Raw genomic sequence first — 15000 nt, 5'->3', positions numbered from 1 at the left:
ATACCATACTACTACCACTAGAATCCAAACAACAACCACCATCACCGTTAATATCACCACTACCAATACCACTAGGGCTAAGTAAGAAACCCTTTAGATGGTGGGATTTGTTTGCTATTTCTAATAGGTCGAGATACTACATAGAGTCTCTAGGTGGCTCCTTTATCAGCAGAAACCATGGCTACAATAACCACGAGTGTTCCCATTAATAGAATTATTGTCATTTGTACAACCTTTCAATCTTACAGCAATCTCTGTCATTCATTTAAGGTTATCTTACCCTCTCCATTACTCTTCCACCTTTTCCATTTCTCTCTCGCTCTCCCTCCTTCTCTTCCCCCTTTCTCTTCCCACTATTTCTATCTCCTCATGTCTTTATTTTTCCGTTTCCTTACATTTTTGTTTTTCTTTTCAATTTTCAGTCCTCCACTCATTAACGCCTTATGTTCTTCTTCTTCTTCTTCTTCTTCTTCTTCTTCTTCTTCTTCTTCTTCTTCTTCTTCTTCTTCTTCTTCTTCTTCTTCTCAGTATGTGTGTGTACACACACACACACACACGTCTTCTCATTTCCCCCATTTTTACTTTTATCTCCGACAGCCTTTCGTTTGCTTCTTCTCTCTCCCCCACCCCATGTTTTCTCTCATAATTCTTTTCGCTTCTGACATATATTTACTTCTCTTGTGAATATGTTTGTGTGTACATGTGAGTGTTGTGACACCAATATGGTTGCAACTGAATGATTGTAACCCGTACAGTATAAGGAAGAGAATTGAATATATTTCGTCCTGCAGCCATTACATTATTCCCTCATCAAGAATTACTACCACCAAAACCACTGCCACCACCACCACCACCAGCACCACTACTACTACTACTACTACTGCCTAATCTCTGATTTGTTTTCTCCCTTTTTCAATAATTTACATTATGTTAATTGCTATCATCACATCTTTATGATGTGTGCCTTATTGTTGTTTATCTTTTTTCGTTGATGGGCGAGAGTGGATTGCTAAAGGTTAGCAATTATAGCATACAATCTCTGTTAGGAATGACAATATATCCTCAGTCCCTCAATAATGACGGGAAGAAGACTGTTAACTGTGTTAACATTTGAGCTGTTGGGGACAGATTATCTCCCTGGAGTCTTTGCTCACCACTGAGGTTATCTTATATGGATCTGATCTCTCTCTCTCTCTCTCTCTCTCTCTCTCTCTCTCTCTCTCTCTCTCTCTCTCTCTCTCTCTCTCTCTCTCTCTCTCCTTATCTGTCTCTAGAAGGTCATATAAATTTCAGTGAATAATCTCATTAAGTGCTGCTGCTTGTTTTATTTATGTTTTTATCATAGTTTTGCCCACTCATATTGCCGTAAATGCGTGTCTATGTATTTGTAAATATTTGCTTATACGTATGTTTGAATGAATGAAATATACTAGGTCTCAAGTATACATATTTGTCACCAGATATTAGGATATAGAGGTGTGTATGTTTGCGTGTGTGTGTACGTGAGTGTGTGTGTGTGTGTGTGCGTGTGTGTGTGTGTGTGTGTGTGTGTGTGAGAGAGAGAGAGAGAGGGAGAGAGAGATTGAATTTATGCGTACACAAACATACAAATACACGCTTGCAAATATATATGAAACACATGTATGTACAAAATGCACATAACCGTGTATCTTATACAATTACACACGTTTTATAGACGGTGAAAACACATAATTGTGTGCACTATCACAAGCATACACACTGATGCAGCCATATAGCAAACTTACGAAAGATCACAAACTCATTCACATACACAAATACACACCGTGTATATGGACAGAACATTACACTTGCACGCATCATTATATGCATATTCACAAATGCACACATTTTACTGGTACAAAAGCAAGGCACAAACTTTCTCTCTCTCTCTCCGTTACACACACACACACACACACACACACACACACACACATACACACACAAATACACGCAGGAATATGCAGAAAAATAGCTGATACAATTATACTCCATAGAAAGACAAACTCGCAAATGCAGCCACAGAGTAATACAGAATCAGCTACGCACACACACGCACACACACACAGATTTATGCAGAACTGTATGTATATACTCAGACACGTGCAAAAATATACACACTGTGAACTGTAACAACCAATCTCAGTCACAAACACACTCACAAATTAACACACATACTCGCAAACATAATACAATGAACTGGCACATCCATATCCTACAGAAATAAACTCACAAACACCTACAGTGAGTCACAGTCAGTCACATATACACACAGACACACAGTGCACATTGATTGTTAAACAAGAGAGTCGCCGATGAATGCAATAAATCCACCATGTTTTTATTGTTGTCAGCCTCACCTCATCCTTTTAGAAAGCAAATTAAATAAGCAGCTTCTAATTCAGCCGACTTGTTATTGTATTAACGTGACCACATCTCGTTGACGTGATTGGCAAGCTCTGACAGCGAGGGGCGAGGAGTTGAGGTCAGACCGTATTTTTCATATGTGTTTGGTTTGTTGAATGGGAGGGCAGGACATGTTTGCCTTCGCGCGCGCGCAATGTGTATTATCTGTGCGTGTTTGTGTATATGTGTGTATTAATAACTGTACAATTCTATATTATATTAAACAAGGTAATTTGTATCTTCGCATGCGTATGAATCTATCTTGATACGTTGTTTTCGATTCAGCTTATATACTTAGGCATATTCTGACGTAGTTATACAGACACACACACACACACACACACACACACATATATATATATATATATATATATATATACACACACACACCGAGCTCACGTATATAAATACGCGCACACTTGCATACACTCAGATATATACACAAACATAGATAAATATCGTTATCACAGTTTCTAGCACATCCAATTCCGAGAAAAAATGTTGCTTTGATAGTAAAATATATTGGAATGTTTGTGAGAGCGCGCGTGGAGGTACACACGTGCGCGTGCGCCTCCCCACTCCCACCCATAAATCTAGTAGGCCTGGTATTTGTCCAATCGTAAAATTTTCCTTCTTTTTTTTCCTCAGGAAATTTTCTAGCAGATTCATGCTAAACAAACATACTTCAAAATTTTACACTTGACTTGACACCATTTTAATATATGATAAGGATGATGAGAAAGTAGAAAAATGAGGATTATGAACAATCTTCTTGTTATTTTGTCAGAAGAACATCTCTGATATAAACACAGAAATTACGATACATCAATGTTTAAATTTCCTTATGATGATTATACTTTTTGAGAAAGCGTCCATTGACTTTTGTATATCACTGAAACTTCTCCTTGGTCGTTCGATCTGCTGGAAATATCAGCCAAGTCTCTCTCTCTCTTTCTCAGTCTCTCGTTCTTTGTTAAAGTACATTCCAACGTCTTAGAAAAAGAACATGTAAGATTAAGTGGTTCTGAGTTTCTTGTACTTGATGGTTACTCTTAATGGCCTGATCATAAGTTTTGCTTGATCAGAATTGACCTGGTACTAAACAATACCCGCAAGAATCAGTGAAATTTAACTTATGATATTAACTTATCATATACTATATAAAATATGATATATACACTATATCATGTTCTGTATCATACAAGGAAACGGATGGTCGAGAATGAGACTGCTTTTTCGGGAATGACTTTCGTGTAAACTACAAGAACAGCAATAACTTGATGAGATAGCTTACGTCCTCTATAAGATCAGTGGTTCTCAAAGGGGGTCCATATAAGATTTTGTTGTGAAAATATATGTGCAATAAACTGGTTATATTTCTACAATACACAATATTTAAACATTTCTTAATTATAATTCTTAATAATATTTAATCATAGAAATACAATAAGAGTTTTTAGGCATGAAATGGCTATGAGAGTCCGTCCACCTGAGTAAAATAGGAATCAAATGGGTCTACAGACAAAGAAAATAAAATGGTTGAGAACCACTGATATAGACAAATCATTCGAACGATTCATTCGAACGATTCATTCGAACAGTACAGCAAATTAGTGGGTCACGACCGGACCAACAAATATCTGTTATATCTGTTGGGTGGGGAATAAAATGGTTATGACCACACCTACCACCATGAAGTAAAGAGGGAAAAACTAAGGCTAGAATACTTTGATCATCACACTAACCCACAGCTCTTCCATTTGTTGGACAACATTTATTTAACTATTTGTGCTTATGTAGCTGATAATTGGGGTGTTTATTTATATGTTATTTTATATAGCATTTGTGGAAAATAGTTTGGTTACAAGCTTCTAACGAATAAATTACTGGCTCATTGCATTTTACGATACAGAGGATGAATTGGGATTGTTTGTAATTCAGGCGGAACAATTTTCACGAAGGACATCATTCAGAAACACCGGTTTATCGGTTTTCTCGGCAATATACACCGTCCAAACATAAACATACACCTACATATGCACATGCGTAAACACACAGATGTATGCAGGCGCACACAGAAAGATTCCTCTCTTATACATAATACACACACGCGACGCACACATATCTATCTATCTATCTATCTATCTATCTATCTATCTATCTATCTATCTATCTATCTATCTATCTATCTATCTCTCTCTTCTCTCTCTCTCCCACCCTCTCTCTCTTCTTTCTCTCTCTCTCTCTCTCTCTCTCTCTCTCTCTCTCTCTCTCTCTCTCTCTCTCTCTCTCTCTCTCTCTCTCTCTCGACATATATATGAAGAACAAACTTTGTCAATGGTAAAGCGATGAATATATTGCCAGATATATGCTTGAGTTATTCATTTTCGTCCTTGCAGAAAGGTTTTAGAAAATAAAAAGAAAATACAAAAGACATCCATCTACGCATTTACGCATACCTATGTATATATATATATATATATAAACATATTCATCCCTACAGATACATATTACGCGCTTACATTGAAACATACCTGCATGCATGCAAACAGACACAGAATAGGCAGAATGCAGAGAAGAGTCGCAAGTACAATCAGCCGTACATTCCCTTGCTAACTAAAATACCTTTACACTTTCTCCTGCTGCAACTAAATTATCTGCTAGGAAGTCATGGGATTTTCATGGTATGAAACACTTCTCTTTCTCTCTCCATTTAAACTGAATGACTAATATGTACTGTCTCAGATTCATTCTTCTGTTTATATATTTCTCCTTTGTTATATAGCTAGCAGGAGACAGAATATCTATCTATATATATCACTCTCTAAACACACATACACACACAGACACATTTGTGTGTGAATATATATTTCAGGATATATAAATGTATTCGCGTTCTCTCTCCCTCCCCACCTCCCCCCTCTCTCTGGACACACACAAACACACGCACGCAATGTGCGCGCGCGAATATTTTCATGTGTCGGTAGGTGTCGCTGAGTTTCCTATTTTATAGCTGTTCATCTCTTACGCAGGTCGACTAAAATCTTTCACTCCAGTTTCTTTACTTATTTTGCCTATCCCCAATATTTCCTAATATACTAGTGCCGAATTACTTGTTAACGCACTTCTTCCGGAATGTGTGTGTGTGTGTGTGTGTGTGTGTGTGTGTGTGTGTGTGTGTGTGTGTGTATGTATATAATGAGTCTTGTGCGTTATTTCGAGTGTTACGTTTTATTATTCATAAGAATACCCACATTACGTTCACCATCAGCATTGTTCGTGGATTTGTAAATATTATACATATTGCATTAAAAGAATTGCGAAAAATAGATGAAAAATAAAAACAAGAAAAATATTATCAGACAGAAAAGATAACAATAAATATGAAAAGAAAACAAAATATTTTTCTAATGTTTGTTAAAGCTGCAAGTTTCTCTCATCGCTGACTTCACTTGGCTTTATCGTAACATCGAAATTATTTTCTTTATTCTCGCAGCCTCGTTGTTTCTGCTGTTATTCTTGTTCTTCTTCCTGTTGCTGATGGTTTTTTTTATATCATCGACTATAAATTCTGTTATCATTTGTGATATTTATCATTTTTTCCCCCTTTAGTATTTGTTGAGCGATCTGTCATTATAAAGCCCTTCATATATCGCTAATATCTTTTCAGAACTTACAACACGATACTGTATGTGAATTCCCATTTAAAACTTGTCCTTGGATAAAGTGAAATTTTGAGAATTTTAATAATAGTTAATAGAAGGAGTGTGTGGTAGAAATAGAAAATGACGGTGAAGAATGTAGGTGCGAATATGGATGTGTGGTTGGAGAGTTCACACTGCAAGCTTGTGAGTGTAACTTCAAGCTATATGCCATGAAACTACAGAGGTCAGTTGCGCGCGAGTGTTTAAATATATTGACAAGGCTCGAGTGTGATAATAACCTAAAGTGATAATAAGAATATGGGCATATTTATGACTGATTTTAAGAACCTAGACTCCCACGTGGGTCTAGGTTCGCACCCATTACCTTTTGTCATGGGTTTGTGCCTTCTACTGCGTCTCGGATTAACCAATGGTGACCAATATCGAGTGAGTGTAAAAAGGTTGTTGGAACCTCAGTGGAAGCCACCGGAGTATGTGTGCTATGTAAAATCAGTGTTTTATGAAAAAAGTCGAATTTATTCATTTGACCTGTATATATTGATAATATAAGAATCACACAGAAATTGTATTGGAGTCAATATGAGTGATAACAATCTTATAGGTTGTGTTCCACCGCAATTCAGTGAATAATAGAAGTAACAGTAACTAATGGAATAGATCTCGTTGGACAATATAACGGGAACTTAATAGAAGATTTTTGGCTCAATAATGTGACCATCAGTGTCACATTGGTTTCATCCAAAAGCTAAGCTCCCATTAAACCGCGGCTAGAACTCAATTTCGATTCTTGATTAAAACTATATTCCCCCTCTATTAAACCACTATTGAACTTGTGAAATTCATAAAAGGTCACATAATTCAATTTCCCATCGTCTCCTCCAAAACTAAAGGGCTATGTTACTAGTCAGTGAAAAACAGCGTTTGAAGATGTTTTTCATAAGAAATCAATACAGTGGAATTACTACTTGCTTATGGTATATCAGTTAATTAGTTAATTTTAATTTACAGTCTTTCAGATCTTCATTCATTTAACTTTGAAGTTATATAATCCATAAGTAATATTTTTCTAAATTATTTTTTCCTATCAAAATAGGAAAAAGGGCATCGAAACGATAGCTATTACAACCAGCCGAGAAAGAGATATAGCTATGGCTCCAGAAATTTACTTTAAAATTAACTCGCAGATGTTTAATGCAATTATAAACCACTTTAGCACCATACTATCAATAAAATATCCGAACTACAGTGTTCTGAGAGAAATCTGGTACAAGATGTAACTATACTACTACTACTACTACTACTACTACTACTACTACTACTACTGCTGCTGCTGCTGCTGCTGCTACTACTACTACTACTACTACTACTACTACTACTACTACTACTACTACCACTACTACTACTACTACTACTGATGATGATGATGATAATAATAATAATGGTAATGATAATAATTTCTTTATTAACCTCTAAGGGCTCACATAAAAAGAATTGGGTATAGGATATTACAATACAAATAAAGTGGGATTAAAACGTGTAAACAAAAGACAAAAGCAATAAATAAATCTATAACAATCAAAATCCCCAAAAGAGGAAGACTTCCTAGGGCTGCTCGTGGAAACGCCACAAAAATAAACACGATCGCCTTGTCCTCTTAGGCAAGTGCCCTCTCCTTTTTATATACTTTCAACCTAGAGGAGCATACTTAGAGGGTAGGCCCGTTCACTCGGGCCATTCGCGCTACATTCACCCACCTATAAACAAAATTGCTGAGAGGTAGCACTTCCCTCTCTATCCTCACTTTTCTTTTCAAATGAAGCTTGAAAAAGTTGATGATGGCTTGGTCAAAGAGTAAACTGTCTGTCTTCAGCCCTGTCAACCTGGTCCACCATACAACTGCTTTCGCTAAGGCCACCAGACAAAGAAACACTGATTGTTCTTCCCGGCTAAAGAAAGTTAGTGGGACGATCTTCACGATGGACTCAGCCGATAGCCAGATCCATCCTACATGCGACAGCAGGTGTTCGACGTAAACCTACAAGTCAGTAATGTTCGGTCACTGGACGAGAGCGTGCAGAACAGTTTCGTCGCTCTGCGCGCATCTCGGACAAGCCTGATAGAATTTATCCCGATCTGGCAATGGCCTCCGGTAGTTGGAAATGTCTGAGCAGGTTTTCGAGACTTTTACCCCACCTTTCCTATCCGCTCGTCCCTCACAGTCCAAACGTAGCTCTAAGACGGTGTTGTAATCGCCCACTAATACTAAAGGTCACGACGTTCCTAGGAAAACCTCCAGACGTCTGAAGAAATCTGGCTGTTCTGCTCTTGTTGGAGCCTAAAGAGCCACCAGTCTTAGGTCACCCCCGTCACTACTGTTCACATTCGGAACCATCAACACAACTTCATGTTCCAGGAAGATAGCCCCTGTCTTCAGATCCAGACCTCTCCAGATCAACACCGGCGTTACAACCCCCCATTCCCAGTTGCCATAGCAATAAATAAATCTCGTATCCACTGAAAACGAGAATGAAAGTTTGTCGGTCAGAGAGTCTGGTTTCATTGATAGCCACTAAATCTACACTTAGTGACCTGAGGTCGTTGAGTAGACGGCCTTGTTTCCAAGGCGATCTAAAGCCACGTGCATTTATACTACCTATTCTGAGCAAAGGCATTTTAGATTAATAGAAGCGGAACAGATTACTTACAATAATTTTGTTAGGATTTTTGTTGGGCATGATCCGTTCCCATGGCTATAAATAACACGAGCTGTTATTTATACAGTCATTTATTGATGTTTCTCCTAAAACCCCTACTCTTTCAGGATATTTTGTTTTTACGTTGTATCTTTTTTTGTTAGGATGAATTTTGTGTGTTGGTACGCTGATTCTTGGTGTGATGTAATCGGTGAATGTGATGTCTGTATGGTAAAATATGTGTTATGTGTTCCATCAGTTCTTTATTCTTCGTATCTATTGCTGTGTAGTTAAAGATGTTTAAATTTTGCTGGTGATGGGATGTGAGATCTAAGTGTTGTGTGTGTGTGAAACGGGTTGTGCTTGTGAGGTAATGGTAGTGATGGGGATGTTGTTGACGGTTGTAGTGTGGCTGCTGTTGGGGATTGTATCTGTATTTTTTCTTAAAGGCATCTCCCTCCTTTGATCATACCTTGTAGGTTTTTTTTTGTGTTGATGTCAGTGCGTTTTTATTTCCTTTGCATTTCTTGGACGTGCTGACGTTTTCCCATTTAAGGTTCTCATCGTCGTCTCCCTCTCCACAGGACATGTATGAGAGGTCCGAAAAGTAGAGGGGTAAGGCTTGGGGGGATTATTTTTTGTTATGTTCATGATGAAGTTCTCGTTTTGGGGAATTTCTGATTGTTTTGTTTTTGGTACTGTCTGGAATGTGGAAGTCATAGATGTTCGTGTGTTCTCTCTTCTATTTGCTGCTGTTGCTTCCAATGTTGTTGTTCTCATTGTGATTGCTGTAATTGCTGTTGCTGTTACTGTTACTGTTGAGGCTGTAGAGGTGCTGTTACTGTTATTGTAGTGGTGGTGATATCGGCAAAAGTGGCGATCTTCCTTCTGTCTTTTGTTGTAGGCAGTGGACTTTAGATGATTTGTGTCCCCATACATGTGACATCTCGGTCTTCTACCATCAACAGAGGCTGGTAATTTTATCTGGGATTGCTTCTAAACTTCGTCATCTATCTGCACCTACAACTCTATGCCTTTCCCCAGCCAGTTTTGTTATTGCAGTTTCCGCATCTGCCGGATAATTGTTTCATCCTCTATGTCCAGGAGGAGAGCTGCTACCAACTAGCCGATGTCTATTTCTTGTGGAATGTCCTCAATTTTTATTTTCGTCATTCGTCGACCTAGATATATGAGTAACAGAAACGGGTCTTCATTTTTTAAGGTCAAAGTGGAATACTACCTTACCTCCTTCTCAATGGCAAATCTCACCTCTGCAGTGCCATATCGCTTCTCTCTTACAACTTAAGTCTTTGTGTCTCATACTGGATGTAAACACTTTTCAATTCGTGACTGTGTCGCCCGTTTTTCGGACAGTGTCCTGTACAATGGCTGCAGGAGCGTTGAGAGTAACTCTTCTTCCATTTTTTGTAACATGCTTCTTGTAGATTTTAAATCGTCCATTGACTGCTTTACATTTTCTTGTGTACAACGCACTGGAGTTGCCAAACCGTTAACGCTTGATATGTGGTTTTTGTCGTTTTCAGTGATTGTGTTCACATTATTGGTAGTAGTGGTGGCAATTGAGTTTGCACGTGTTCTGTGTAAAAAAAAGAAATTGCTATTTTTTAATTGTTTTTCTCGTTCGTTGTTTTGATAAGTTTTTGTAATGACAGTGGTGCTACTGGTGCTCTTGTTTTTACTTCTTTTTTTTTCCTTTGTTTTTGCCAGCGGTGGTGACGCTGTTGCTCTTTATTCTATTTATACTACCTCTTTCCATGTTTGTTAGATCAACCGGAAAAGACTGACTGCGAAAGGCAATTTCGCCTACAAAACTACCTCAGAACGTAGAGCCAAAAGAATTGTCGCTAAGTATTCTGTTCGATGCACTAACGATTTAATAATAACAACAATTATTAATGCTGTTGTTGCTCTGTGAAGCCGGTGAGAGAGAAATATAAATGGGTTGATAACTGAAAACAGGTAGCTTTTTTTGTTCACCTAGATTTTGTTGGTCACACATGGTTGTGTAAACCTACGAACAGAAGTATTCCAATCGTACCAATGCCATCTCTCTTGCCTCTCAGATATAGTACATGTAGGATTAAATTATCCAATGCGCTCTAATTGTTTTGAAACTACAGGGCATGATTTGAAAGTAATTTGACTACCATTTTCAGCAGGTCGAGGATGCGCGAAGAGAAGATTCCTTCGTTGGTTCATCGGAAACATCTGTACTGGACACTGATGTTGATTAACCCTTCTAATTTAAAATTATTCCTTCTTCCGTTCTTCTGCTTCTCTCTATATCCGCTTGCACGAGAACAATTGTATAGTTTGGTATGATATGATATGATTTGGGATCTAATTGGATATTTATATAAACGGAATGTGGACTTATGAAATATTATATGCCAGAAATAGAATGAACGAGTTAAAATGATGGCATTAGAGTCGTTAAAATTCAAAGATCACCAATAATGAATGTGTCAGAATTTAACAGGCTTCAAGCATGTGTGACTCCAAGATAAGCTGTCGGCCATAAACTATGTAGATGGGCAACTGAAGTCTTAATTTATTTTCTACAGGGCTGCTGGAGAGGTACAGGCGTAGAGAGGCGTATATTGTTATGTAGATTTACAAATCTCAGAAATTCTGGAGAATCACATCAATCTTATTAAAAGCTGTTCAATTGCAAACTATTTCTCACTCATTCTTCAGAATTTCATAGAAGGGTAGTTTCATAGCAGTGTGTCGTGATACAAATTACGTATGACTGGAAATTTATTTTAAAATCCTTTTTAGTATAGAACATACATATTAGTCCTAACATTACCGTTTTGTGTAGTATTACTACTGTTATGTGCGTGTTCTGAAGAGAAATGGTTGAACGATGAGGTATTGGACCACCTTTTCCTGGATTTAATTCAATTCTGCTGCAGAATTTTTGTGTATTTTGTACGACGGTTACATTTCCTAGAATTCAACAGTAAACTTAGCTGAACAGCAATAGATTATCTGAGCATATTAGATTAAATAGACAGTTGTCTCATTCAAGAAAGCATGTGTAGTTAATTCATCTACTCCATTTCTATTGACCCCAGAAGAACGGAAAGCAAAGTTGACTTCGGCGGGATTTGAATTCAGAACGTAAAGGAATGATTTTATTGTTACTGTAGAATTAATTATCTTGTAAAGAATTCTAATAAAACATCGACATGTAAGGAATGGCCAAGGAGATCCCTATTCTTATCATGAAAAACAGTAAAAATATTGAACTATTGAAGAGTTAGAAAAAAAATCAAATTTTAATACTGCCTGTTCCAAAACACACATATTGAAGGGACAATGTGGCTTTCATAGGTACAGGACTGACAAATGTAGTAAACAGTGGAACGAATGATTGTCTTGTACTATTGAGTTACTTCACTTTATGTCTTGCGTTCAAATATAACGAGGTTCTAATTTATATTTCATCGGACTGAAGTGTATAAAGTACAGGTAAAATACTGGGATCGATTAAATATGCTACCTCTACCCTATCAAATATGAGGCATTGTGCTTCTATTTCAAGTCAAGTTTGCTTTAGAGTAAACAGATAAATATATATACATATACATATACAGAGTGCGATGGGTAAATTGTCGCCATTTTATATTTTTAATTTTGTGTATGTGCATTGTTTGTGTTTGATTTTGTCGACTGTATAGTAGGGTTAGTTGGGCACTGTCTGAGAAAAACAGCACCATGATGCAATTCACTCTGACAAAAATTTGGAAATGACATGCTGTAGTACTTGGCATTTGCGCAGGAAGCTCCAGTATACGAACATTTCAGAGTGGTAGAATGTCAATTTGAGGACAGTACAGAGTACCGAGAGTGATAAAAGTCAAACATCCAGTCAACATCATGGTGCTTGGAGTGACCACTAGTGATGGTGACGTTATGTCTCCATTCATCTTCCTACACGATCTCAGACTCAACACGGAGGCCTACATCAAGTGCCTGGAGAAGGTAGTGCTGTACTGGGTCAACAGGGTGGCTGCTGAAAGACACTATGTCTGGCAACATGACTCTGTACCATGCCACACAAGTAGGAGAACTCAGTCATGGCTGTCAGACAATTTCTGCGACTACATCACCTCTAACATCTAATGTGGCCACTTAACTCCACTGACTGCAACCCCCTTATTAAGTGTGGAGCGCAATTGAGCGAGAGACCAACAAAACTTCTTACCAAAGATTAGCTGAAGGCAAGGATTATGGCAGCATTCACCAATTGTTCCATAAATACTTTGAGTATATAACAATTAAGGACCACCAACCGTTATCAACTTGTTGCACATCTTTATAGTCAGCCCTCTCACAATTTAAATTAGTTTTTTGTAACTACATTTGCAATTAATATATGATAGAGGGTACTGTGTGGAACCACCGACTCAAGGATATTCGATAAAAAAAAATCTACACCAAGCGATTTGTTGTATTCCTGGGCTTGTTAAACAACCATCTATTGATTTTTAGGTCACTCATCTAGATAGTGCTATATTCAGAACAAACAAATATTACTGCTCTATATTTCTTCATCACTTTTTGAAATCTATCAGTGGTAAAGTTTCAATAAAAATAATTATAAAAACAATAAATACAGACAAAAACTAGGAAGGACTATTGCTCTATCTAAAAATGCACTGAAAGTTATACTTCTAATGCTTTGAGAAAGAAATTATCACCCGAATTTTGGGATTACCTAAATAAATATGATGTTATGAAGTTTCAAGAAAATACAACAAAGTTTATAAATATGAAAGAAACCCCACCTCTCCACCTTTTTATATTTTACTGTGAACATGAGGGAAAATTTGCTATAACATCTAACATCATTATGATAAATTTCTAACATCTCAGCAGACAGTGGGTGTGTGGGGGTTATCGGAAATTTCTTCTATAAGCCGTGTTTATCTAGTTACAATTTAGAATTTGGATAAAATATAATAAAGTTAATATTTACTTGAAGGAATGTTTGACTTGTAATAATTTGCATCAGAAATATGGAATAAGTGTTGTTTGTTTATTTAATTTTTGTTTTCTTTTTATCCAACGCTGGTAAATGTTGGTGCTATGCAAATCTAAATTTAATTTCTAAACGTATAATTAATTCCCTACATCTTTGGAGCTAAAATTCCCCCCTCTCATCTTTCCTATTTTTGTGGAGGGGGATATTTGTGAAAATATTGAAAAAAGAATATAATCGTTGATAGTTGATTAGGATGCACTTAATAATGGAAAAAGAAAAGCATTAATGAATTTCCTCAAGATCTCATTCTGTCCATCTGAGATATTTGAAATGTAACTGGTTCCATTAGATTAGATTTTTTCGAAGTAATTTCATTTTCTTGAACTCTGTACTCTAATTAATTTTTGAAATTTCCTTTTTTTTATAAGTATGACGAAAAAAAAAAAAATAAAGAATTTAACTTGCACTTAAATTTATTTTATTTCTTCTTATTGGTGTAGGTCACGGAGGTGTTAACCAATTAGGAGGGGTATTTGTAAATGGTCGACCTCTACCAGATGCCGTTCGCCAGCGGATTGTGGAATTGGCCCACCAAGGGGTACGGCCTTGTGATATCTCTCGACAGCTCCGCGTATCTCATGGCTGTGTCAGTAAAATACTTGGAAGGTAAGGCCTATTAACAATATATAATATCTATTTGTTATGTCACTGGTTTACTAGCAGGTCAACCCTATGATCAAAACTGTTCCAGTTGTGACCATCCAGTCCTTATTTTTTCAGACAGTGTTTATAGATTATATTAGCGAATGTATACTTATCTTCTTACAATGTCAGAAAATAATTGAAGAATTCGCACAAGAAGCAACAACAAAGAGGCACCTTTAATGATTTCTATATACTTATGCAGACGTGTATGGAAGTATATATGTGTACATAAGTATGACAGTGTATACGTATGAGAAAGTAAATGTATGAGTATCTACATGTATGACTATATATCAATGAGTTCACATTTCACTAAGACCATTGTATTACCCCAATGGTCAAGGTATGTAACTTTGCTTCTTATCAAGTACCGTCTTTGTTTCATAGCTGTTTAACTAGCAATAAGGATCTCAGCTACACCCATAACAAATGAAACATTTTTCCACTAATACGACAAAATATATCCAACAATTATAGTATATATATATATATATATATA

General features: G+C 36.9%; 1 protein-coding gene across 1 annotated transcript in view; it reads left to right on the top strand.

The window, feature by feature from the left end:
* LOC106868936 (paired box protein Pax-5) overlaps positions 1 to 15000 on the top strand; it is a 261351-nt gene that overhangs the window by 152222 nt on the left and 94129 nt on the right. The window contains exon 3 of the mRNA XM_052968470.1: positions 14297 to 14462. Coding sequence (XP_052824430.1) covers positions 14297 to 14462 — 166 coding nt within the window. The remainder of the gene's footprint in view (positions 1 to 14296; positions 14463 to 15000) is intronic.

This window comes from Octopus bimaculoides, chromosome 6 (assembly GCF_001194135.2).
Source record: "Octopus bimaculoides isolate UCB-OBI-ISO-001 chromosome 6, ASM119413v2, whole genome shotgun sequence".
Classification (NCBI taxonomy): Eukaryota; Metazoa; Mollusca; class Cephalopoda; order Octopoda; family Octopodidae; genus Octopus; species Octopus bimaculoides.
This window is presented reverse-complemented; position numbering and strand designations above follow the sequence as displayed.